General features: G+C 42.5%; 1 protein-coding gene across 1 annotated transcript in view; it reads right to left on the bottom strand.

The window, feature by feature from the left end:
* Positions 1–17,001, bottom strand: part of LOC125302903 (ribonuclease inhibitor-like) — a 28,016-nt gene extending 11,015 nt beyond the window's left edge. Inside the window, exons 1-4 of the mRNA XM_048256246.1 lie at positions 16,910–17,001; positions 16,605–16,643; positions 15,947–16,104; positions 15,489–15,521 (exon numbers count right to left, since the gene is read on the bottom strand). Coding sequence (XP_048112203.1) covers positions 15,489–15,521; positions 15,947–16,104; positions 16,605–16,627 — 214 coding nt within the window. The 5' untranslated portion in view covers positions 16,628–16,643; positions 16,910–17,001. The remainder of the gene's footprint in view (positions 1–15,488; positions 15,522–15,946; positions 16,105–16,604; positions 16,644–16,909) is intronic.
* Between the last annotated feature and the right edge of the window lie 10,911 nt (positions 17,002–27,912).

Here is a 27,912-nt window from a genome sequence, read left to right as displayed (position 1 = left end):
TGTCCCCGCACGTTGCCGCCATTTGTGGACTATATATATATATATATATATTTTTTTTTTTTTTTTTTTGAAAAAGCACCATCAAATTATAATAAAAACCTTGAACATGTACGAGAACCATCGCTTGGGCTGGCCATAGGGCTACAAGTATCGGAGTACCAGGCCGGGAGCGCGAGGATGCCACAGGTAGGTGACCGCTCTCTGATTCTCCTGCCAAGCTGACATGCGCACACACACACACACACCACAGTTAGGACCTACTTCCAAGTTTGTGCACCACACGTAGGGTGTTTCTCAGGTCTTTCTGTGTTTGTTTCTGTTGGTTGCGAGTTGCGGTAGGCTTTTTAATTTAATTGAACATACCTTAGATAATGAAGAGCTTGAGCCAGGACCGCCTCGTAACACACGCAACGCCAGATAAAAGCATTTCTATATACCACTCACAGGCTCATAAATATCTGTTTATTGTTTCTGAGAACATGTAAGAACTCATACAAAAATACATCTTTGTCTGTTTATCCCAATAACTGTATAAATCAATATTTGTAGAGTTTATTTGTGATTTACTGTAACTTTGTTTGTCCTATAATGTGCCAATTCCATAACAAAGATTAAATTGGAAAGTTGAAGAACTTATGATCGACTCGGACAATGAGCAACAGTACAACCAGAAAGTTTCAGACTCTTTCAAGTTTTGTTATTTTCTCATCAATCTACACACAATGCTTCAATAGTCCACCAAAAAAACAGGTGTTTGGAGTGTTTTGTAAATGTATACAAAATGAAAGACTGAAATATCCCATTTCCATAAGTATTCAGACCCCTTGTCATGACACTTGCAAGTGAGCTCTGGTGCACCCTACTTATATCAATGGTCCTTGAGATGCTTATACAACTTGATTAGAGTCCACATCTGCCTAAATGAATTCATTGGACATTATTAGGAGAGACACACATCTGTCTATGTCTAGGGTCTTACACCATGTCCTAACATATTGAACATTGGGGAGGTGGGTTGTGCCTTAGGCTGTTTAGAGATTGTGTGTAACTGTTGGGGGTGGTGGGTGTTTGGATTGTGGGGGCAATAGACAGAAAACTATTAACTTGTGCCTAATAGATATTTTAGTAACAATTTACAAATATTAACAAAGGGTTAGGTAATGACTAGTTTGCTATTATGGCACCTTATTATAAAGTGTTACCAACGGGCCTACTGGGCCCAGGCCCATGGGCTCAGAGGGCCCTGAAGCTCAAGCCTCTGTGTGAAGTCACTACTACGTTCTCCAACCCTGATATCTGAATAAGATATTTTATGTCCTCAGGGCTTTTCGTCAGTTATAATTACTCATTCTGACTTTTTGTCAGACAGTACGTTTACATGCACAGTTAAGTCGAGCTACAACAGCTCAGCTAGGGGATTTGACTGGACCATTGAACCAAACGGCACACATTCCGCAAACTTCCATTTAAGCTTCATTAGCTTAGCAGACGATACACAACTATACCTTTCTATAAAACCTGATGAATTAACTCTGTTAGCCAAACTTGACACATAAGAGACATAAAGACATGGATGACAAATAATTTCCTGCTTTTGAACTCCGATAAAACAGAAGTCATGGTTTTAGGTCCTAAAAAGATGAGGGATATCCTATCCTCATCACATTTACTGATCTACGACTATCCTCATCCTCAAGTGTTAAAAATCTAGCAGTTACAATTGACCAAGACCTATCACTAAATAATCACATAAAACAGATTACCAAAACTTCATTTTATCATTTAAGGAACATTTTAAGGATAAGGAAGTCTTTAACCTTGCCAGGCGCTGAGAAATGAATCCATGCTTTTGTCACTTCAAGGATTGATTATTGCAATGCTCTACAGTATACCCTGGCTGCAATAACACCTGTCTAAAGAGCTTACAGCTTATACAAAATGCAGCTGCTCGCACACTCACTAGAACTAAAAAATATGAACATATTTCCCATATCTCTACACTGGCTGCCTGTTAAAAGTCCCCCCCGAGAGTCGTTCTGATGATTCTACAACACTTTTTGGGTCGTTTGGTAGGTGCTTTGTCTCCCCCTAGTGCTTCTCCGCAGAAAAACCGAATATGCAACTTTCTGGTCAAGTTTATTTATATAGCGCATTTCATACACAGAGGTCATTCAATGTGCTTTATAGGGATCAGCCGATATATCGGGCCGATATTTGCGTTTTTTACGTGTATCGGCATCGGCCGATAAGCGGCTGCATTCGCCAATAGTTTTTCCCCCGCATTATTTACATACAGGCGTCTACGGCAGCTCTGTGTTGCTGGAGAAACTGCAATTCACGTGCAGACTGCCCCTCCCCCACGAGCAGAGTGCTGAAAGCCTGCTCTTCAAGACAACAGTAAACTTTAAACTTTCAAAGCATCTTTTAACTGTTTGACTTAGCTGAAATATTGCCATACACTTTGAAGGTGGAAGCAAGTTTGTGGGTCCAAATGGAAAACACGAATGATAGATAGGTAGGCTACTTTTTTAATGCTAATGATCGTTTATAAAACTGCTTGCCATTGTATTTAGGGAGCTGCAAATAGCTAAGTTGTAGGCTATCCATATTCCTGCGGTAGCTGTACTGGTCATATGATTAAGTAGCCTAATGCCAACGTTCCGTGGTATTTGTGGGAGTTTTATTCAGCGACCACCTGGCTGAGTGTTGGACGCGTGTGGTGTGTGTGTGTGTGTGTGTGTCTCCCTCCCTGAATGCCTGTTCTATAAAACATGCTTGCCATTGTATTTAGGGAGCTGCAAATAGCTAAGTTGTAGGCTATCCGTATGCATGCGTTAGCGGTAGCTGTTACGAACACTGGTCAATCATATGATTAAGTAATGCCGACGTTGTTCCGAGATATTTGTGGGAGTTTTATTCAGCGACCACCTGGCTGAGTTTTGGACGTGTGTGGTGTGTGCGTCTCCCTCCCCCTCTCCTTCGAGCTGGGTGGAGTTGCCATCGCAGTGATATCAGAGCTTTAAAAATGAGAGACGTGTAGTTGAATATTAATTCGTGTTAACGTTTATCATGTACCAGACATGCCTTACTTGTTTAGAGCCGTTTGCTAACATTATCATTAGCCAGTTCAATGGTGGTTCGTCAGCTACCAAACAGAAGTTTGTGTGTGCGTCTGGTCTGTCTCACTCAGTAGGACACGCATCACAGCGATATGAGAGAGCTGCGCTACCTGAAGGAGAGATTTTAAAACTTTGAGAGATACGTTTTTATACCTTTTGACGTTGATGCAGTTTAGAACAGAAACATCTGACACCACGTTATAATATGTCAGCAAGCAATGCATCATCAAGGCTGTGTTGTAAGATGTTGATGAAAGCATTTTGCACAGTTAACCATATCCAGTGCACCCATCCATAAGTTCAATAAATGTTCCTTTTTTAAATTGAGACTTATAACATTTGTTATCATCATTTGTGTAATTATGTGTCATTTGTATGATGTAAATTGAGGGAGCAAAATAAAAGCAGTTTTTATACCTTTTGACGTTGATGCAGTTTAGAACAGAAACATCTGACCCCACGTTATAATATGTCAGCAAGCAATGCATCATCAAGGCTGTGTTGTAAGATGTTGATGAAAGCATGTTGCACAGTTAACCATATCCAGTGCACCCATCCATAAGTTCAATAAATGTTCCTTTTTTAAATTGAGACTTATAACATTTGTTATCATCATTTGTGTAATTATGTGTCATTTGTATGATGTAAATTGAGGGAGCAAAATAAAAGCAGTATTGGCTCCAAATATCGGCTCAAGAAAATCGGCCGCCTGTATCGGTCATCGGCTAAGGCTGATGGAAAAAAATCGTTATCGGCACTAAAAAAATCCATTTCGGTTGATCCCTAGTGCTTTATGTAACCTGCGTTGTGTTGAACCTGCGTTGTGTTGAACCTGCGCGATTCAGCCCTGCACACGCCCGGACTCGAACCCGCGAACAGCAGCACCTCGGATCGGGAGGCGAGTGCGCTAACAATTGAGCCAATAGCCCAGGCTATTGCATGCCAGCAGTACTCTTGAGGCGTCGGGGAGTGAGGTTTACCAACGTTCCACAAGCACAGCTAAGCTAGCTGGCATCCGTTACACTTTCATAAACAAAACCAATCAATAATAACAAATAAAAAGCATAGAAAGGCAATATAGTCAAAGAATAGCTAAAAGGTAAAGATCATAATAAAAAGAAAACATAAAACACAAGGTAAAATCATTTAAAAATAAAGGATAATTAGTAAGCAAAAAAAAGTCAAAAGTAGTAAAAAAAGTAATAAAAGATAAAGTACAATAATTATAAGGAAGTATCCAATCGCGCCTCGAAAATGTAGTCAGATTGTAGTTTCTAAGAAGACTGCAAAACGGACTCCAAAACGACTTTGCTTTGTTGCTGTTGTACCTTAACCTGACTCTCGCCAGATGAACTTCGTTCCGCTTAGCTCCGCCTAGCTTCACTCACATCCATCTGGGATCTCTTCCGTTGAGAGTGATTTCGGCACCAGATTTTATGGTAGAGCCAATCAGGACGCAGGGTGGGAGTTTCATAGATGTGACGTAGCGTAGAAGCCACTGTGAGACTGTTCTCAGCGTCACGGGTTGGCTTCGATGTGAGTGGTTGAAGTAGCACGTCAATAGATGACGGACAAGTGGCTTATCCAATCATATGCAAGCATTTTTTGATTAGGCCCAGCCTTCTGAAGCACCACTCCAATGGATTGATCCCAGATGAATGAGTGGAGCTAGGCGGAACGAAATTCATCTGGCGAGAGTCAGGTTAGTTGTACCTACCCTTGGGTGAACTTCGTTTTTGTAATGTGGTTTGATAGTCTCTTGAACAATGTGTTTGCTCGACCGTTTTATTGTGAGCCCTGTATGTGTTTAGCTTGGTTTATTGATGGCTAGCTCACTTGCTACCGAAGCTGCAGGGGGAGCTATGTCGTGAAAAATGCGAGCCCAAATCAGGCGAAAAACTAGCCTGACGAGCCAGACCCACATTAAAATGTAGGGTCTGGGCACTCACCGTTCGCAGTACTCAGTAGTAGTTCAAACTTTTGCCAACTTAAACAAGCTTAACTCATGTCACACTGTTGGCCAACAGCAACATCCATCTTTGTTTTCAAGTAGCAGGGAATTCAAGCCAAACCGTTGCAACTCTGCCATCAATCATTATGTTAAGCCCGCCTAACTCTATACACGATTTGATTGGCCTGATAGAATCACAGCGATATGGACTAAGAAGTGTAGGACCTACCGTGAAAACTTGATGGGAATTGTCGTTGATTAGGTTCATGTCACATACAAATGGTAAGTTAAAACATCTTAACGTTAGTCACGTTCCCTAACTTAATTGTATGTTAAACGAAGGCATTAGAAGAACACTTTGTTCATCTAATTGGTTGATTTGGCCCGTCGATAACCAACAAAGGTGGTGATAGACAGATGGTTTATCCAATCAGCTATCCAGTATTTCCGCCCCTTCCCAAAAGTTCTTCAATGAAAAGTGATGAAATGCGGAGCAAATCCATCTGGCGGAGTCAGGTTAATGGGTAACAGGGGAGAGGAAAAACTCCCTAGAATTGGAGATACATATAGGATGAAACCTCGAGCAGATCCACGAGGGGATGACCCATCTGCCTAGGGTCAAATACAGGACAGTAAGGTCTGTATACATGACAAATTCATATGATAGTCAGGTGTAGAGAATAGGACATGGTGTTTAAAGCCACCTGAGGTGAAAGTTACAAGAGGTGGGATGATTACATATCCGGTATGATAATGCATTAATCCTAATTTAGTGTCAGAAAGTTCAAATAGTCCAGTCGGGGGATGTTAATTCGTATATGTATGAGAGGAGCTGCAACTTATGAGTATGTCACATTGTGGCATAAGGCTTAGGTAGTTCTTGCTTCATGTAGTTTCGTGTTGCAGCCACAGGGTTGCATCAATTGCACGTAATTCCCCGCAAAACTGTCACATCCTTAACGCCAACATAATGCCATGGTAGCCTATTTAGTTGGCGTTACGGATGTGACAGTTTTGCGTGGCATTGCCCCCGTATTGTTTTATAAAGCTCTGTTCTCGCTGTCTAGCTTTCTCCTCTTTGAGCAATCGATGATTTGAAAATAACTTATTTATCCTAACTTAGATATCCATCTGATTGTTTCTCGTCCCGTCTCCTCTCCTCACTCGTTTCAGGCTATCAGTGAGTGTCTTCACCATAGTAACTTTACTCACTGACTCAACTTTATCAGAATGCACAGATTTCACTGGCTGAGTAGCAGCTAGCAAAATGATGGTTCCTGGAGCTACTGAACTAAATGCTGTTATCATAACCTACGAAACATTTAGAGCAGCTTTGAAATCTTACGTGAAAACCTAAATTAGGCTATTATGGTCCGGGTCCGGATAGGATCACGTCAGGGTCCGGACTTGGACCGCGGTCCGCCATTTGACGACCCCAGATTTAGACCTTGGTTGCCTGACTGACCTGTCCCCAATTACTCAGTTTGACTGGGAGACCAGGGCCTGGTTTCCCAATAACGATGGATAAATGCATTTACAAGGGTTTTCTACGATCTTAAGATCGTTTGTTTGGTTTTCCCGATTGTTTCCCGAAGATGCTCGTAGTGTGAACGTGCCTGCACTGTTCTCAAGATGCTCTTGAGGGGAACTGTCCACGTTAATAGTTCTGAAATATCTTTTCATTTCATGGTGTTATGTCAGGTGACTGCACGTCACAGGCACAGCTAGGCCTACCGTTTAAACTTCGGATCTAGCCTACACATTAATTCACATCAATACGAAAATAGAAAAACTTTGATCTTCATGTAAGCATCCCAAGTATGCTATATAGGCTACCACACACGGGCATAAATAATTGTAATTATTTAAGATTAGATTGTTGCTCTGTTTTTATGTTTGTTGGAAGATATATGAACATACAGTATACCTAGGCTATAGCTTAGGCTACTCGGTACATCGGTCATGCAGTTCTTTACTTGTGAGAGTCCAACTGTGTGTGCTGCCTGTGCAATAATGTTTTGTGGTGTCACTTAAGAAGACGTCTGAAGGTAAAAAATAGGGCGAGTAAGAAAGTGAGGAAATGTGTAGGCTTAGATTTTGACACAGCACAGACTAAATGTTCCTTTCTATGCTTTTACCTCATAGGCCTAATAAAAGAGAGCCTACACTTACACAAAGACAATGCCAAACTATTCTGGCAACGTCTCGTTTCATAACTTAATTGCATTTTTGTCCGCTTTTCACATCACATTATTATGACCATTAAATGTAAGCTATGCTATTTTGCACGCTAAAATCTGATTCATCACCAGTAATTACTGTACAATAAAGAATGAACGTAAGTTGGATAATTATATTCTAAGTTGTAATTCCCCTGTTTGTCCTAATAGTGACCTCAGTGAGAAGTACCTGTTAAGATGTTCTTAGACAGTAACAAGAACTTTGGATCACTCATAGATCTATGAGTGTTTACGATGCTTTCGGGAATCCCTCCCAGATCTAGGAAGACTATTGGTTGTTTCAAATCTTTTCCATTTGAGAATGATGAAGGCTACCGTGCTCTTGGGCACTTTCAATGCTGCAGAAATGTTTATCCTTCCCCAGATCTGTCTTCACACAACTCTGTCTCGCAGGTCTATAGACAATTCTCTCGACCTTGAGGCTTGGTTTTCACTCTGACATACTGTACACCATCAGCTATGAAACCTAAGGCCCTGTTTAGACGACAACGAAAACGATGCAACCGGTGATGTTGTTCTGCGCTTGACTCTGTCATTTAGACGCAAACGGAGGTTTTATCCCCCAGCAAACAGAGTTTTTAAAAACTCCGGGCTGATCGTTTTTTTGGGAAAACTCTGTTTGTTCGTTTGCGTCTAAAGAGGTACAAACGGAGATTTATGTGACGAGGCGGAGATTTTTAGTCAGTTCAAAAGAGAAAGAGGAAGTGATTTGTTGCTGTTGTTGATATTTTCAGGATTCTGATTGGTTAACATGGGCTTGAGCTTCTCGTTACACTGCCACGTACAGGTTTGGCATGCTTTTGAAGGCATATACCAGGGTTAAAGGAAGATTTTTCTAAAAACTGACAGGTGTGCACAATGTTATTTCTGAAAACGGAGAGGGTGAAATTTCCGTTTATGAAAATAGCCAGCCACGTGTAAACATGGCATTATATAGGCTATGTTTATACCAGGGTTGTGCACAATTCGAATTGCAATTCTGCTTCCTGTTTGCTACCTCAATTGAAATCAAAGTGAAATTCAAGAATTGAATTGGAATTTAAGAGCCAGTTTCAATTCAATTCTGGAATTTTGCACAAGCCTGGTTTATACGTGGCCGGCTATTTTCATAAAGGGACATTTCACCCTCTTCGTTCTCAAAAATAACATTGTGCACACCTGTAAGTTTGAACTGCAAAAGCAACAAACAAAAAAGGTTTGCACCAACATAAATGTGATTGCTACTCTGAAATCCATGGTATCCGTAGAAAATGTACATAGGTCGCACGTTGGCTGCCTAAAACTCTTCTCAGTTTACATGCAAATGTACACACAAAGTTTTCCAAAATCAGATATGTGCCTCTCCTAATCATGTCCAAAGAATTAATTTAGGCACAGGTGGAAGTTGTAGAAGTATCTCAAAGACCATTGATAGAAGTAGGAGGCACCAGAGTTCAATAGACCCTACGTACGAAAGGTAGCTCATTTGTTTCCGGTGGAGCGTTAGCTGTGTTTTGGTGCGTAACCAATAAAAGCCATTCTGAGACAACTTTGCAGTTTGTTAAATTGGTGTCAGAAGTGGGATGTCGACCCCTACTGGACGGGAGGAGAAAGCTGCAACCGATATCCCGGCGATGATGAGTTTCCTGCCAAGGCGACTCTTCGACAGCGTCCTCGCCCATGGCCACCTGCTGGGCCCAGCAGACGGAGCCAGCCTGCAGCGTGACCGTAACGAAGAAGCCCGCCCCAGGCCACAGGAGGAGACAAACCGGGCTGATGGCAGCATCCCACCACTGGAACCCGCTCCACACGGGAGCAAGGGAAACGGCGGCAGAAGGGCGCTCCAACGCCAAGTTGCGGCGCTACAATGGTGAGAGGCCGCTGGCGACATACCTGGTGCAGGTAAGGCTGGTAGCCGAGCTGAATGGCTGGTCGGCGGAGAGAACGGGCGTACAGGTGGCGTTGGCTCTGGAGGGGGAATCGCTACAAGTATTAGAAGACCTGCCACCGGCAGAGCAAGCAAGCTGGACCGCAATCGAAGCCGCTCTGCAACAACGACTCGGCCAGAGAATCTTCACCAGCGATGCTCGAGAACAACTCGCTTCCAGACGGCGACACAAGGACGAGAGACTGGGCAAGTTCGCGGCTGACCTGCAGCTGTATGCCTGGCGGGGCTACCCAACGTACAGCCAGAGTCTACATGAAGAGATGGCACTGGAAGCGTTTGTTTGAGGCATCCACCCGGAGCGGCTGAGAGAACACCTTCGACTGAGTGCCCCCAGCTCGCTGGCCATGGCGCTGGCGGAGGCCGAACGGGTGGAAAACATCTTCCACACAACGGAGTCGATGCATTGCGTACGCCAGACATCGATGGAGGAAGACTGGGAGGAGTTGGAGACGACGCGACAGACCACAGCACAGCCACCACAACGCCGCCTACGCGAGTGGAAGAGGCCGGCCAGTGGAGACGGATGCTACCGGTGTGGCGAGCCGGGGCACATCGCGAGGTACTGTCCCGGCCCAGCACCCCTCACGCGCGTGCCCCAGTCAAACTAGAGGGAGGTGGCACGGCGGAGGGATGCCACCTTCAAGTTTCACTACCTCCCTGGCTATGGACTGCATAACGGCTGGGCCGCTCGCCAAACAAGAGGACTCTATGTGGACTGCACGCTAGACGGGACTCGGTTTCGCCTTTGATTGATACTGGCTCCACCATCTCGCTGGGCGCCCCGTCTCTCTTACCCGCACGCTGGTAGCCAGACCCAGAGGCTGGGAAGAGACAAAACACGCATTACCACAGTTACCGAGAGCGAGCGGAACTGTATGGACAAAAAGTGGTGTGCGGTCCATCAACGCTTGAGACGGCGAGCCGCCAGCTTTGGTTGGCTAGCATTCAGGATGATTGCATTCTCGGCCTGGGCGATGCTAGAGAAATGGGGGCTGTGGTGGACATTTCCCGGTTCACACTACACTTAGGGACGAGCAGCGTAGAGTTGCACACGGGCGGGAAGACAGAGCACGGCGCGGAGAGCTGGCGCCGACGAAGAACCTCCAACTTGCTCCACAAGCCCGCAGAAAGCAAATTTCGCCGAAAAAGAGTGCTCGCCATCCAAGACTCGCCCCTCCCCACACAAGCCCCAAACTCAAGCCAAGCGAAAACAACAGGTCTCATCCAGGTCCGCTTGCTGGAGTCCGGCCACTGCTCAGCTCAACCCACTAGAGAGGAGCCAGGAGGCGGGTTGAGCAATCACCACTCTCCGCCAGAGAGCTGCCCTCTGTAGAGACGCAGGCAAGCCGTAAATTAACTCTGCACTCGTGAGCTGTGAGGGGCTGAGTGAAGCACTGGGTAGCCAGGTGCGGAGGCTACTAGCAGCGCATAACCGACATCTTCGCGCCAAGAGATGAGGACTGCACCGAACGAGCCTGGTCCAACAACGATATCGACACCGGAAATGCCGACTTCAACCTCATCGCTTACCGTTCGCCAAACGACAAGCAGCTGAAGAAAAGATAAAGGAAATGGCCGCAGCAGGAGTAATAGAGCCAAGTAGTAGTCCCTGGGCTGCGCCAGCTGTACTCGTCCAGAAGAAGGACGGCTCGTGGCAGTTCTGTGTTGACTACAGGCGCCTCAACCAGGTTACTCAGAAAGACTCCTACCCGCTCCCCCGCATTGACGATGCGCTGGACAGCATTGCCGGCTCCTGCTGGTTTAGCTCGCTGGACTTCCGCAGTGGCTACTGGCAGATTGAGCTAGCCCCGGAAGCTCGGCCGAAGACAGCGTTCACCATCGGGCAAGGGCTGTGGCAGTTCCGGGTACTTCCGTTCGGCCTATGCAACGGGCCAGCGAACTTAGAGCGGCTGATGGAGCATCTCCTGGCGTGGTTTACCTGGACGTGCTGCGTGGTTTACCTGGACGACATCCTGTGTCATGCAACGGACTTCACTGGTGCAATAGGACATCTGGAGAAGGTGTTCGACGCCATACGAGGTGCTGGGCTCAAACTGCACCCGAAAAAGTGCCACCTGTTCCGGAGGCAAACCGGGTTCCTGGGCCATGTCGTGGGGGTGCAAGTGGTCGCATACTTCAGCCGCTCATTGGACCGAGTGGAGAAGAATTATTGAAACGAACTCGCTGGTGTGTGTGTTGATTTATAGACCTCCTAAGCCAGATAAAGATTTTATTGCTGAATTTTCAGGCTTCCTCTCTCATTTTGTGTCATTGCATGACCGCTTACTAGTACTGGGTGATTTTAATATTCATGTATGCTGCCCAGATAAACCAATGGTAAAAGAGTTCTGTGATGCTGTGAATGCATTTGGTCTCACTCAACATATTGATCAAGCCACCCACATACTAGGTCATACCCTCGATCTTGTTTTGTCATGGTTTTTCTGTAGGTAATATTATGGTTGAGGAAACATCCTTCTCTGACCATTTACCTGTTTTATTTAACTTTGCCATCTCTAACCCTATGCAGGCGGCTAAAGCTAATGGCCGCTACTCTCGCTGTATAAATTCTCAGTCAGCAGCTCAGTTCTCTGACTTTTTTGTCAAAGAGGCCATTGCTACTACCATGTCCTCAGCCTCCTCTGCCTCAGCATGTCATGGATCGAAGCCGGTCAGTGACCGCCATGGACTGACGTATCAGCACTCGATCCAGAGACCAAAGCGATTTATTCACAGTGGCCGGGATTAGTAGCACGTCAAGGACTGTTGTATAGACACTGGCGAGCTCCCGATAGACAATCTGACATTTTCCAGTTGCTGGTTCCTGCTGGATTACAAGCCTGTGTACTGGAACATGTGCATGGGGCAGTGGGGGCGGCTCATTTCGGCATTGCAAAGACTCTTCGTCGGCCGAGAAGCCACTTCTATTGGCTGGACGTTGAACTGCATGTTTACTGCTGTGACGCCTGCACAGCGAAGAAGGGCCCCACGCGACGCTCGCACGCTCCGCTGCAGCAATATGCAGTCGGGGCTCCCATGGAGCGGGTAGCCGTCGATCACATGGGCCCACTGCCAGTCACAGAGCGGGGAAATCACTACGTGCCCGTGGCCATGGACTATTTCACTAAGTGGCCGGAGGCGTATGCGGTGCCAGATCAGAGCGCCCACACGACAGCGGACAGACTGGTCACTGAGATGTTCTGCCGGTTCGGGGCACCGGAAGAGCTCCACAGCGACCAAGGGCGGAATTTCGAGGCGGAGGTGTTTGCCAGCGCATGGGCATCCGGAAAACGAGAACGACACCTCTGCATCCACAAAGCGACAGGCTGGTGGAACGGTTTAATCGGACTCTAGCAGTGCAGCTGGCCATATTGGCCGACCGCCGACAAAAGGACTGGGACTTATACTTGCCCCTGGTGCTCTGGGCATATCGCACAGCGGTGCAAGAGTCAATGAAATGCACACCGGCAGCTCTGATGTTCGGGCGAGAGCTATGCACGCCAGTGGACTTGGTGTTCGGTTCGCCTCCGGAAGCAGAGATTGGAGGTAAGCCAGGGCTGGAATACTACAAGCTGCTACGCGAGAGACTGAAAGGAGTACACGAGGCTATGCGTGAAGCTGGAATACGTCAAAAGCGAGCTTACGATACGCGCTGTCGCGGCCAGGAGTTCCAGCCCGGCGATAAAGTGTGGGTGTACTGCCCGGAGAGAAAGAAAGGCATTTTCCCGAAACTCACTAGCCAGTGGGTCGGGCCGTGCGATGTCTTAGAGAAGCTGTCTGATGTGGTCTATCGTGTGAGACTGATTAAGGGTCGGAGAGTTGTGGCTCTCCACCGTGATCGACTGGCCCCGTATCGACCCCTGGCCTCAGCTGAGGGTCGTGGAGACCTGGACACTGACTCTGTGGAACTTGGTGACAATGGAGCTGTGGCTCTAACACCGGTCACCGTGCAGCCTTCACCGTAAGTCACCGCCGCGACAGCGGGGTGCCCACAACGCCAGCGTCGCTTCCCAGCCAGGCTCATGGACTGATGTAGGGTAAGACTTGAGTCAAGGGGACATGGACTAAGTCTCGGGGGGCTGTGTAACGAACTGAGCCTAGCTGGCTTATGACTGTGCTCCCATGATGCTGTTCAGGTGATGTGTTATGTTGAATGTTAATGTTAACCATGCAAGTTACCAATGTTGTGCGTCCTGTCTGTCGTGTTTATGTTTATAGTTGATTACAGTGTTCATAACCGGGTCTAACTAGTGTGTGTTGTAGATACAGCCTCATATAGATGTTTAGTGCTGGAGCATAAGGGCCAGGTCTGGCCCGGAATTATGTGTTCGTGTGTTTTGGTGCGTAACCAATTAAAGCCATTCTGTGACAACTTTGCAGTTTGTTACAATATTGTTTGCCCAATAATAACAATTTTAACGCACGCCACGCATTAATCCTTTTACATCGTGACATGGTGATTCACTAGGTGCAACAACCAACTGGGTCTGTGTAGACATTAATTACATTAACAATAGCGGTACAGGTTCAACACACCTTCACTGGAAACAAATAAGCTACCTAAACAGCCTTTTGTGCATAAGGTCTATTTCCATCATAATAAAGGGTCTGAATACTTATGTAAATGGGATATTTCAGTCTTTTATTTTATTTTATTTATTTTTTGCAATTTACAAAACACTCCAAACACCAGTTTTTTGTTTGTGGGCTATTGGAGCATTGTGTGTAGATTGATGGGAAAATTAATTGAATCCATTTTAAGATGAGTCTGAAACAAAACAAAAATATGGAAAACTTGAAAGGGTCTGAACTTTCGGTTGCACTATAATATTTTATGACATGCCAGAAAGACTATTTCCCCAACATTTATTTTTGGAGTAAAACTAAATAAGGTTGACTAACATTGCTATTCCAGCTGCTTGAACTGCTTTCTGCATAAGATAGCATAACAGTACATCACATACAGTAGCCTAGCCTAGCCTACATAACAATGACAATGATTCTCAGATGTGTGTCAAACATAATTGATAGAGCTATACACAACTGCAAGGCTTAGTTGTGTTTTTTTTGTACTTTTTAGGGCTGTAACGATAATGCCATTCGTGACACTCATATCCACAAACCTGTGTGGTGTGAAAAGGCAGAATACACCATTTCTATAGTGCTTCACTCAGTGCTTTGCAGCTTATGCGGCCCGCAAGCAACACATCTCCCGCTTTACCTACCGGTAGCCAGTCAGTGGTTTTCAAAGTGAGTTTCAAATTATTAGAAGGAGGGGTTAGTTAGGACAGCAGGACGGAAGGAATGGAGGGAGGATGGACAAATCTGCACCAGAGAATGTCTAATAATGGTGCATTCATGGCACTTTGGAATGGCAAGGACCGCCCCCGTGGCTACTTTGTTTTTCCCACAGCAAGTATTCATGTGCTTTGCCGTCGGAATGTGTGACAAACACGGATGCCACAACAAAGGTTAAAACATACACTCACTAATCCTAAATAAACAACTGTATTTGCTTAAAATATAGTGTAAGACGCTTGTGAAAGAAAGATATGCAGCTTTCAAGTGACAAAAACGGCAAATTCCCAAGTTCACATTAAAACTTTTGGACATGAAAGGCCACATAGACTACAAACAAACTACAACGTGACGACAAAAGTGATGACGAGCCCCTAACTGGGCAACTCTGTTAGCAAAATCTAGCCCCAGTTTTCCGACCTCTGACTCACACATTAGCCTACGTGATGTGAATGATGCGGAATGATGATGTTTTCACTGGGAAAACGTTTTTTCAAAGCCCATGAACGCTAGGTTACAACATGGCATTAGTCACATAGCTCTTAACCAATCACAGCTGAAACTGAGTTTGCCAAACTCTCTCCATTTATGTCTGGTTGAGACTCACTTTTTGTCTGTAGCACCAAAGAACCAACCTCAGCTTTTATCCATACTTGTATCTCATCCTGACCTGGTACTGCACTATGTAACATGTCACTTTGCTGCACTGCTGTTGTGTGCACTCCACTGCCCCCTGCTGCTCAAGCCGTGACAGTGCAGCAGCCATTTTTGCAAGCACTACCACAGTAGATGGTGTGGATAATCAGTCCAGTGCTGTATGTGTCCACTTTCTATTTTTACTTTGGGGTAAGGTCACAAGTTTTTTTTTGTTTTTTTTTAAATACTGTTCAATTCATTCTTAATATTAGATCATGTCTACTATATTAAAATGTCAGTGTGTTATAGTAGAATACCTTTGTTTTTTGAAGGCGGAGCTTGTTGGGGTCCTAGGAGGCAAAGAGACAGAATTTGTCATGACACTTTGTTACAGGCCACTATTGTTTCACAATTATAATCAAGTTGCTAAAGTTATTCTTTGCATGTATTCCTCTGAAGTGTGGCCAAGACTGAGAAGTACTGTACTCATGCCCCAAGTCTATTTGAACAATGAAATGACTACAACAGTAATCTAATCAAGTCATTATTACCTCTGTTTAAGTCTGTACTGGTACTGGTGAGAATAAGTAGTGTACAATGAAAGATCTTTTCATGGACTTTTCACAAAAGAAATCAAAAGTATATATTTTTAGATTGGGTGGGATATGATATATGAAGGGGTGTTCACATGCAACTGAAACTAACTGCAACATTAGAAGCCCTATACTTGATAAAAAGAACATGCAAGGAAATTAAAAACCGTAATTTACTCAACCAGAGTAGATATTTCCAAATGTGACGTTGCCAGTGATGGTGTTGCCAGTGACATTTGTCCCGATGTTGCCTGTGACATTTGTCCCGATGTTGCCTGACACGGTGATGTTGTCCCAAGTTGGGCTCTGGGGTTCAGCTACATCATTGCCCTTTGACGCACTATACAAGGAATCAAACAACACACACAGTGAGGATTTAGAAATGATTAAGTTTGTGACACACCAAGGATCAACATGGATATCATAGTATGGCATGATCCATATGTAAGTAAAATGGGACTTTCCTGTGCAAGTATCTTTGAGTAGTTAAAAAGAGATAAAAAAATTACTACGGAGTTGATATACAATACGGTTACATATTCATTCATATTCATATTTTGCAATGGAAATATGAACACTTAAAAAGAACTAGAACATCACGTAAGTGATGAAGTATGGAACGCCTGTCAGTATTGGGAAATTTTACTAATAATGACCGGTGTTACATACATTATCGCGCTTATTATATGGCTACTAGACAAAATAATTTAAAAAACTTCACTACTGGCTTCATTCGTCCTCTCTTTACATTAATTTGTTACCGTTTCGTCGTGGCCTTTGCTGAGAAACAAATAGTTCGCAATTTAAAGACCAGCTGGAGAAGACGGATAAATACTGTACCTGTTTTCCTTTTTCTGTGACATGGTTAGCTGAAATCACCTGAAAGATATGATGGTATATCAGTGTTATATGGTGAGCAACAGAAGAGAGAAGGGTTACTACAGTAGTGATAGATTTCAGGTTACGCAGGTAAAGCATGTTGTATTAAACTTAATCTTAAACTTAAAAAATACCATAATACATACATAGTAGATATTTTGGCATCAACTCCAGCAGATAGTTATTTCTAACTGTCTTACGAATATTATATGAAATATGTTAAAAGCAGCAGTGCAGAGCATAGTGTGAAGAAAGTTAGTACAGACCTATGTGTTTAGCACTGGAATTCTAGAGTTCCTGTCTCTTCTTTCTCTTTGAAGTTGTGATGATGTAACTCCTCTTAAAGTGTCTGTGTGTGTGGGGGGGGGGGGGGGCGGGATTACACGTGGAACAGTAATACTTCTCAAAAAAGGAAGACCAGTCTATCAAACATCAGATGCGTCAAATGCCTTTTTTAGACTTTATTTCTCTAATGTTTCAATAGCTGGAAAATCATGGACATTACATGTCATTACACAAAAACACTTTACATCTGAATATTCCAAAGTGGTTATCAATATCCTCTAGAAAGACTGGATCAAGGGAGTTATTATACAAACATAAATATACACATAATCCCTTTTTCTGTTCAAAACCTTCCATAATACCACCAGGAGCGGGTCATTCCGTGTCAAATTAGATAAGGTAGATTTTGTTCAAACCTTGTCTATATGAATGGGTCCCAAGACCAAGCTTGTCAAGTATTTCTCTTTAGGTATGTATGTATGTTTTCATATTATTTTCAGCCCTGTTTCAGTTCGGTTTTACAGCCTGGAACACTTTATCTGGGAAGCAATGTTTGGCATTAATATCATGAAACGTTTTATTCATAGCCAGCCAAAACATTGTTGGATGGATGGCAAACATGTTCTTAATACCATTACAAGTTTGTACTTGATGACTTCAATGATTTTTCACAAATCCCTATACAGTTGGAAGAAGTGCAAAAAGAGTGACATTACTAAACCTATTTTGTATAAGCATTTGGTATCAATTATTTTTCCTTTCTGTACATACAATACAGTATTGTATCAATGTTTTTTAAGTATTAAACAAAGGAAGGTGGTGTTTTTCAGTAATTTTCATTGGATTAAAATAGTATGTAACAGGCACATAGAAATATGTGTGGATGTAGCTCAGTGTTTGGGCATGCAGTAGCAATAGCTAGTTTTGTTTTGCCCGGTTGGGAATAATACTTTGAAATACAGTAATGCCCAAACATGGCCACCAAAATAAGGCATTTCTAAGGGTGTAAAAAATATTATTATTTTTTTTTTTTAAATCATGGATCTAAATTGACCAAAACTATTTTACATGTCTCAGTTTTGAGACCTAAACATTATGTAGATTTTTTTTTCCTGGATTCTGTTTGATTTGACACAGAATAACTCAGGCCTAAACAGACACCTCATAGAAATAGGTAAAAATTGTATGAGGCTGAAGTCTGATTTATGTAGAAAGTGAAAGCAAACACATTCAAGTTAATTAGTCACTAACCCCTGTAAAACAAATTATCAGAACATAATACCTTGTGTCCTGCAAAAAGAGCAGCATGTTCTCTATTCTCCTTTATTAATGAACAATTCGTATTCCAAAAATAGCATCTACATCCATGCTGACATACAGAACTCGTCAGTTCAGTTGATTTAAAATACTATACGTGATCCACATACTGTATACTTTTATGTGTACGTGTTCCATTCAGTATGACCCAGGCAGGTGTTGTGATCAGGTGTTAAACGTTATGCCTCTCACCAGGTTAACAACATGATAACAATCAGATCTATGATCAAATAGTGGCTTTTACTCTGCATTGCATCACTAGATGGCATTTGTAAAATTATGTTTTATAATCCTTTTAAACATTTAATGGTCAGCCAAGTTTACACAAAATGCCTTTGTATATGTACTGAAGGCTATTATCAGAGGATACGACTAAAATAATAAGACTCCTCTCTTTAAAGAGCTTTGTTTTTAGTATTGACCATAAAGTCTTGAAGATAAAGTGCCGTATGAAGAGTATTCAGTCGGCATCTACATCAACAACGACCGTGTGGAGAGGGAACACTCCTCCAAGTACCTTGGCCTCCTCATCTCCGATGACCTCACCTGGACAGCCAACACTAACGCAACTAAGGCAACTCAGAGGCTTCATACCTGAGAACCCTCAGGAAGAACAACCTGAACAGCGACCTGCTGTTAGCCTGGCTGTTGGCCTGAAGCATGGTGGTGGCAGCATCATGCTGTGGGAATGTTTTTCAGCTGCAGAATGAAAACCTGCTCCAGATCGCTCTTGACCTCAGACTGGGGCAACAGTTCATCTTTCAACAGGACAACGACCCTAAGCACACAGCCAAGATATCGAAGGAGTGGCGTCAAGACAACTCTGTGAATGTCCTAGAGTGGCCCAGCCAGAGCCCAGACTTGAACCCCATTGAACCCAGCCAACCTGATGGAGAGAGGTTCTGTAAAGAGGAATGGGCAAAACTGGCCAAAGGTAGGTGTGCCAAGCTTGTGGTTTCATATTCCGAAAGACTTGAGGCTGTAATTCCTGCCAAAGGTGCCACAACAAAGTATTGAGCAAAGGCTGTGAATTAGGGCTGTCAATCGATTAAAAAATGTAATTGAATTAATTACATACTCTGTGATTAATTAATCTAAATTAATCGCATATATAATTTTTGCTGTGAAAGTATTTTAAATATTTCAATTCAAATGAATCATTGAATAATCAGCATTAGTGACATTAAAGTTCAAAAACTCTTTTATTATTATTTTCACTGTTCAAATAATGGCCATAATAATCTATGATCTGAGCTAATATGCTGAGGAAATAAATTCAAAAGTGTTTCGGGAAGACGTTTTTTTTTTTCACATACAAGGCATTTCAGGCCACAGATATAACCTAGGGGACACAATGAAAATAAATTAACACTCCTCTCAATGTCAACACTATTTCATTGCATTGATGTGCGACTTTAGAGTTGACGAACTCCGGTAATATTTTTTAGATTTTTATCAACACCATCAGGCCGTTTTTTTTAAAGTAAATGTTCCAATCAATGATCTAGGCAGCACATTTTCTTCTCTCCCCTTCATTTTACAGTCTAATGGTTACTGACTAGAACGGCTCGGGGTCAAAGGTCATACGGAATTGATTAATCTGCGCTATTTTTTTAATCAGTTATTTTTTCTCAAATTAATTAATCAAACTTAATCAGTTATTTTGACAGCCACTGTGAATAGTAACTTATGTAAATATTATATTTCTGTTCTTTATTTCTAATACATTTCTAATAAACATTTTTTTAAAAATTCATGTTGCCATTATGTGGTATTGTGTGTAGAATTTTGAGGGGAAAAAATAATTGAATCCATTTTGGAATAAGGCTGTAACATGACAAAATATGGAAAAAGTGAAGCGTTGTGAATACTTTCCTTATACACAAAAGCAAACACACACATGCACACACTCATTTACATGCACAAAAGTAGCAAGAGTAGGCGATGGAGATGAAGTTGACAAGCGTGATATATTTTTGCAGAGAGAATGTGCAGGACTGAGCGGCTGTCATATTTTGTACCACTTTGTGGTACATCTAGTTTATTTATTTATTTAGATGTTTATTTATTTATTAATGTATTTACTTATTTATTTATTTATTTATTTGTCTTGCATTTATTTATGTATTTATTTATTTTATATTTATATATTTTTCTCTCTATCTCTCTTGCTACTTGCCCCACACCCCTCATACAGCTACACCACCCTCACTCACACACACCATTAACCCCCCCACACACACACACACCATTACACCATATTCCCAAACACACACACCACACCTACAGTGGTTAGGGTTGCCACATGCACTGGAATTCCCAGGATTGTTCTCTTTTTTGAGTGACTGTCCCGGATAATTAACAATATTTCCCGGGACACAAATTGTCCCGGTTTTAGGTGAAAATGACCTTCTGACTATAATTTCTGCTAGTTTCAAATGGTTTTGATTTTTGTTGGTTGGCAGCAAAAATAGAGTTTACAATATTACCTAGCAACTGCCGGGCAACCACAGACCCAGACCCCACATTGTAGTTACACGCGCCTGTCCTAGTTGCTCTGTAGGCTAATAGAAAGGGAATGCCGCAGGGAAAGGAGTCCAAAGCAAGTGTGTGTGCCTGCGTCAATGAGTGCATCAGGGCATATATTGGTAAGAAACTGTAGGAAATGTTTCAACATTGTATTCACCACGCGCATCACGCACAAGGGCACCAAGGGACAGAGGGGGTACCAAAATATAGCCTATAAATAGCTTTACTGCTAACTGCTTGTCTCTCTTCGAGAATGTTTACGATGTCAAAATGCACCAACTTTGTGTTACATGCAAGGATGATCATGCAGCAGCATCTAATTTGAACGTTACTACTCTAATTAATTGGGAAACGCATCTTGAGTGCGCATCAGAGAGTAAGAGACAGACTGGCAGGTTCCAGGTGTCATTGTTGATATCCCCTTTTAATATATGAAACTTATAACTGCTTGTAACAACTTAAAATTATGCACAGCATAGTATTGTATTGTGTTATTAATGTGGCACAAACAAACAGTTTTTGGATTAGCCTTACAGTATATCTTACAAGAGCTGGTGAAAGGGTTTTATGAGAAAGCTTAGACTGAGCGACCTTAAAGTGACAATGCACGTACAAGTTATGCTTAAAGACCCAGTCAGTCAAAATTTAAAAAAAGTAGTATTGATGATGTGATGAGTTCCTCACCTTGCATAACCCCTCCCCTTAAGAGAAAAGTCAAATTCAATATGCCTGCTAGTTGTCAAGACTGAAATTTAATTTCATCAGAGATGAAGTTTCTATTGGAATTGAAGCAGTAGGTCTACCTTTTGATTCAAAATAAAGTGTTGTAATCAATCTCAATTAGTTGATATTCTTTTTATAAGAGAGTGATGTCAAAGCACAACCGGGTTCATACTGGTGTTTGGTGTTTTAAGCCCTCGTCATCTTCCAGGCAGCACTGCATGAAGGCACTAAGGTTAGGGTTATGTGCCTTGAAGGTGTAGATCACTGTCATGTTGGAAGTGTGTCACATGTGCAGATCTACCAAGCGTTTTTGTGCTGGTCATTAAGATTATCCTGTCAGTGTTGTCTTGATCAAGGCGGGTGTTGTTGTCAGGTGTAAGTTACAATTAGGTCTGTTATAAATCGGTTGCCTTTACTCTGATCTTGTACAAATCTATAAGGCAAGAATTGGCATTCAACAATAGTTTCACCTTAGCCAATTGATAGAAATAGGTCAAGATTGTGAAGTAAAAAATCTCAAATAAAACAATAATAATCAAGATATACTAACACACATGCACGGCAATCGGATAATATCTTTGTTGTGTTAATCATTATCAAGATTAGCCTGTCACTGTTGTCACACTTTCTCTTTCATTCCCTGACATACCCTAGGTTACACTTTACTTGCAGGTATCTACATAAGAGTGACATGATACTGTCATGAACGTGTCATAAACATTATAAACAAGTCATAAACATTTATGACATAACGCTTCTGTCACTCTGACAAGTTAGAGTTAGTGTTGGGGTTATGACAGTGTCATGTCACTCTTATGTAGAAACCTGAAGTAAAGTGTTACCTTTATTGCTACAATTATTTTATATGTTCAAGGCTCAAAATTGATTGTGTTTGAACCCTTAGCCATGTCACACTTAAGGAGTCACCTTTATCTGTGGCTCGAGTACAGATACTGCATAATCCTTTGACTCATGGTTTACTTACAGTCTTTCTGTCAAAGCAGAGATTGATTGTCTCTGTGCAGAGACATCTACACATTATCCCTGTTTCACACTGCATGAACTGTTCTTCTGTTGTATGTGGAGAACGTTTTGATTTCCAGTGATTTTCATTAAAAGCGAGAAAAGAAAGTGCCTGAAATGTGCTTCGTATGCAGGCAGCATGGATTCTCTATCCTGATATGGGAGACAAAATAAAAATGAAAATCAACAGGTATCCTGCCATAAAACACAGACAGTATGAAACGGGCCTCACTGATGGCTTCAGGTGTCTATCTTTCATACCACTGCTGATGATATCTCAAATTTGATGAGGCTGAAGTCTGATGAGTGTAAAAGCACACATGTTCAGGTTAATTAGTGACTAACCATCATGACGCAAACAACTTCAATTGTCAAAATGTAATACCTTGCGTCCTGCAAAACGAGGAGAATATTGTCTTTTTTCTATTTTATGTAACTGTTCAGCCTGTTGTGTAAACAAATTTGCATGAACGCTTTGCAAAAAAGGAAGTATACCCCAGGCCTTAAGCAAGAATTTTCACCTCAGCCAACCGACAGAGAAGGGTCAATAGATTGTGAAAAAATAATGTTTTAATCAGGTTTTACTACCACACATGCACAGCACACTCCAAGCGGATGATGTCTTTGTTGTGCTAATCATTAAAGATTCTGTCACTGATGTCCTGGCAGTGGCACACTTTCTCTTTCCTTCCCTGACATACCCTTTGCTCCATGTTATGGTCTAAGAAGAGGTCTAGGATAAGATTTATTGCTACAATTATATTGTATATATGTTCAAGGTTCAGACTTGATTGTGATTTATAGTACAGCGGCTAAGCACCAGAATCGTTCAGTTTTTGTAGAAAGCACAAAACTTGTGCACCCCCTAGTGGCCGCCATCTTGAATTCAAATATGGCCATATTCTTAATAGAATTGTTGATTCAACTTAAAAATTAAGCAAGATAAAAAAAAATATTTTAAGTTCTAACACTTCATTTCAGGGTCAAGAAAGCTATTGACAAGATTTCCAAACAAACATGATGTTGGCCATTTTGAAATCCAATATGGCGGATACCAAATGTGAAAATACTGACCCTCTCTATTGTTATTCGTGATTGAAATTGTTTTAAGTTTGAAAAGTCATTTGATCAGATGACCTCAAAAATATCAGAGGCATCAAGTATAATCTGTTAAGATTCCAATATGGCCACCATGTGTATTAGAATAAGACAATTATTCTATATTTTTGTTGATGGTAGTACCTATATAATCAGTCATCTTGAATTTAGTCACGATAAGTCGAGCGACGAGTAAGAATGAACAGGTATGATAAGGGATCAGATTCCAAAAATAATTCAGTGGAAATGCATGGATTCCAGTTGCTGATTCATTTCCACTGAATTATTTTTGGAATCTGATCCCTTATCATACCTGTTCATTCTTACTCGCCGCCGAATTTATCGGACTAAATTCAAGATGGCTGCAAACGCTTAAACTTCGCGGATGATACTGTCTGTATAAATCGTCTTGTAAGTAAACTACCAGTGCATTTTCAAAGTTCTCAATGTCTCGTTTTAAATGTCAGGGCCCTCGGAAGTCTACCAATGAAGTGTGGAGATACATTGAGCCTCGTAAATGGTGTAAAACAGTGATTTATTTGCATGGCTAGCCAGATGCCGAAGCACCACCATTGAAAAAGCTGTTGGTAGCTTCGGCTAACTAGCGCCAGATTTTGGAGTGCAGGGGACAAGCCGAGATGGGCTATGAGACATACGTTCACATTCGGTATCATGTTTCAATACACTTTAGGTCAATATCACACCGGAATTCTCCTTTAAAGGAATTGTTTGAAAACACAGAAGATCTCAATGGAAAAAACACCATGCTGGATATCTACAGTATACTGATATGGACTGGGTAATGCGTTAGGAACAAAAGGATGCCACAATGTTTTTTGGGGATGAACATAACCAATTTACAGAGGACTGAATTCAAAGACCTCTATAAAAACAAAGTGAAAAATAATGTGGCAGGCTAGTCCATTTTGCCTAAATTTAATTGCAGCAACACATAATGGTACTCAGTAGTATGTATGGCCCTGACATGCTTGATGGCATGTGGCATCTCCTAATGAGATGGCGGATGGTGTCCTAGACCTAGGGGATGTGATCTGATGTGGACACAGCCATCACTGAGCTCTTTGACAATCTGTGGTGCAACCTGGTGGTGTGGATGGACCAAAACATAATATCCCAGATGTGTTCAATTGGATTTAAGTCAGTATGTGTTTGGGGGGGCAGTCAAAGATATCAATTCATTCATCCTCCAGGAACTGCCTGCACACTCTCGCTACATGTGGCCGGCCATTGTTGTGCACCAGGAGGAACCCAAGGCCCACTGCACCAGTACAGGGTCAGACAATGGGTCTGAAGATTTCATCCCGATACCTACATGTAAGAGCAGTGAGGGTGCCGTTGTCTTGCCCGTAGAGGTCTGTGCGTCCTTCCAAGGATATGCCTCCCTGGACCATCACTGGCCCACCACCAAACCGGTCATTCTGGATGATGTTGCAGGCAGCAAAACGTCTCATGTGCTCAGAGTGAACCTGCTCTCATCTGTGAAAAGCACAGGGCGCCAGTGGCGAACCTGCCAATTTTGTATTCTATGGCAAATGCCAATTGAGCTCCAAAGTGCTGGGCAGTGTGCATAGGTCCCTCTAAAGGCCATCGGGTCCTCAGGCCACCCTCCTCACACCATTCACACATTTGACCTGCTGGAGGTCATTTTGTAGGGCTCTGGCAGGGCTCCTACTGTTCCTCCTTTCACAAAGGAGCAGATACTGGTCCTGCTGCTGGGTTAAGGACCTTCTACCACCCTGCCCAGCTCTCCTAGAGCAACTGCCTGTCTCCTGAGTCTGCGCTGGGAGACACAGCAATCCTTCTGGCAATGGAACATATTGGTGTTCCATTCTGGAGGAGTTGGACTACCTGTGCAACCTTTATAGGTTCCAGGTACTGGCTTATGCTACCAGTAGTGACACTGACCTTAGCCAAATGCAAAACTAGTGAAAAATCAGTCAAGAAGGATAAAAAATGGAAAAATTATCAGTTGCCACCACCTGTAAAACCATTCCTGTTTTGGGGGCCGTCTCATTGTTGTCCTAGTACACCTGTTGTTAATTTTGTTGACACCAAAGCAGGTGAAACTGATTCACAACCTCTTATGACCGCCGCGCAGCGAAGCATATAGGTTTAGTCATTTAGTCATAGTAAATGACTAGTAAATCATAGTAGGCCCTAGATTTTATTTTTTTTCGCATGCAATTTTCCGTCAAGGATATCCGGGACACTGAAAGACCGGGATGCATGAAACTTGGTGGGCATGTAGCCCCAAAAGGATAGCATGGAACAATTGTTTTTGTGTTTTGATCTGTAGCCTCATTCTGGCTTACAATGGTCGCCGGATGAATAAGGCGAATTGCTCAGTGCATAGACCTTTGAAGTTCGCCTATAAAAATGCTGCCATTTTTGAGATCCGGTATCTGCCGATTTTTTATATGGGAAAATAACATGAATAACATGACATGAATTATCGCACCTGTTAAACTCTCGCGGGGATGAAAAAGTAAAAAATGTAGACGTTTTCCTGAACACACTTTTGCCCTCTGCCTTCGAGTACTGTGATCTCTGGTACGTGAAGGCGGCACACTTTGATTTTTGCTACCCAGAGCTAGTTATGGGCAAAAATGGTAGCTTTTTTGTAGGCGAACTTCAAAGGTCTATTCATTTCATACCCACTCATCACTTGACACCTGCAGCTTCAGGGAATTATAGAAAATCACCCAACACCACCATCTAGTGCTTAATAATGAAAACCATCCAAGTAACTGAAAATTGAGGTTGCAGCAGTAATTGAATGCAGCAATTTTAAATAGATCTCCTCCTGTACATTAAATACTGTATGTAAGGAAAGGAAATGAGAAAGGAATATGTTTGAGAAATAAGAAAGGAATAAGTTTGAGAAAGCAGGAGGAACGATAAATTGCACTCCACCCAGGGCTGTAGTGGAGGTAACAACAATAACCTCCACCATCATCAAACATGTTCTAAATGCCTCTGCACATGGCACAGTCCAACCTGATCACATAATTCAGTTGCCACCTCTTATTATGTATGACCTCCGCTCAGTGAAGCGGCGGTCAGATAGGTTTAGTCAGAGTTTTTTTCTTCCGAATCCCCCCTCCCTTTCTCCCGTAGGGCCCCCCTAGGTGAACCACAGTTTTTTGTATGTTGGTCTCAAGGGGCCATGTCAACCCATCCCATATAACCACTCATTTGATGTGTAGCGTCACCTAGATAAAAATGAAAAAGCAAAAGTTAAGTGTTGTAATCACTGGTATCTCTGGTTGGCATGGTAAAAACTGCACAAAATTGGAGGTGTAGGATCATGACCCTCTGAATGCATGCCAAGTTTCATGGAATTCCGTTCATGGGGGACCATACAGTAAATTAACGTGTACATTTAGTGACACTACTACACTATGCATGCACACACACACACACACACACACACACACACACACACTCATGAACACATGCAAACACACACATAAAGATGCATGAACACACATGCAGGCATACATACACACACACACATACTGTACTGTAAACACACACACACAAACAGGTACGCACACACTCACACACACACACTAGTCAGGACCAGATTTCAGGATTCTGTAACCCTGTAGGCATTTTTGAGGAAAAGTTGTTATACAGCATTTTTAGATAGTTCAAATTGTCCTTAATACAAATCCACCATATAACATTTTTTTTAGGTCCCCAGTTTCTCAGAATTTTCCTTCAAAAATAATGGTGTGTGTGTTTATGTGTGTGTGTGTGTGCATGTTTGTGTGTGTATGTGTGTGCATGTGTGCGTGTACGTGTTTTTGTTTAATGTGTGCGTGTGAGAGTCTGTGCGTGCGTGCCTGTGTGTGTGCATGTGAGTGCGTCGTGTGTACGTATGCCTGCATGTCTACTGTGTGGTCTGGACCAAACATTGTAAAAGGCCTCAGAAAAGAGGCAGTAGGCATTTTTGAGGAAAAGTTGTTATACAGCATTTTTAGATAGTTCAAAGGGTCCATAATACAAATCCACCATATAACATTTTTTTTTAGGTCCCAAGTTTCTCAGAATTTTCCTTCAAAAATGGATGCCTTGCTCTCAGGCGAGAAAATACTGGTAGATAGGGTAAAATTTTAAACGTTTATGTATCATCACAAAACTTTCCCAGTTTGTCACTTACATTAAGACAAGTATTTTTTGTAAATGAGGCTTAATCTGCTGAAATATGTGCACACATTTCCAAATTTGACACGTACACATTGGATGAAGCCATTTGAGGGGAAAAGTT

This window comes from Alosa alosa, chromosome 11 (genome assembly GCF_017589495.1).
Source record: "Alosa alosa isolate M-15738 ecotype Scorff River chromosome 11, AALO_Geno_1.1, whole genome shotgun sequence".
NCBI lineage: Eukaryota > Metazoa > Chordata > Actinopteri > Clupeiformes > Clupeidae > Alosa > Alosa alosa.
Note: the sequence above shows the minus strand (reverse complement) of the source record. Positions and strands in the feature narration are given on the sequence as shown.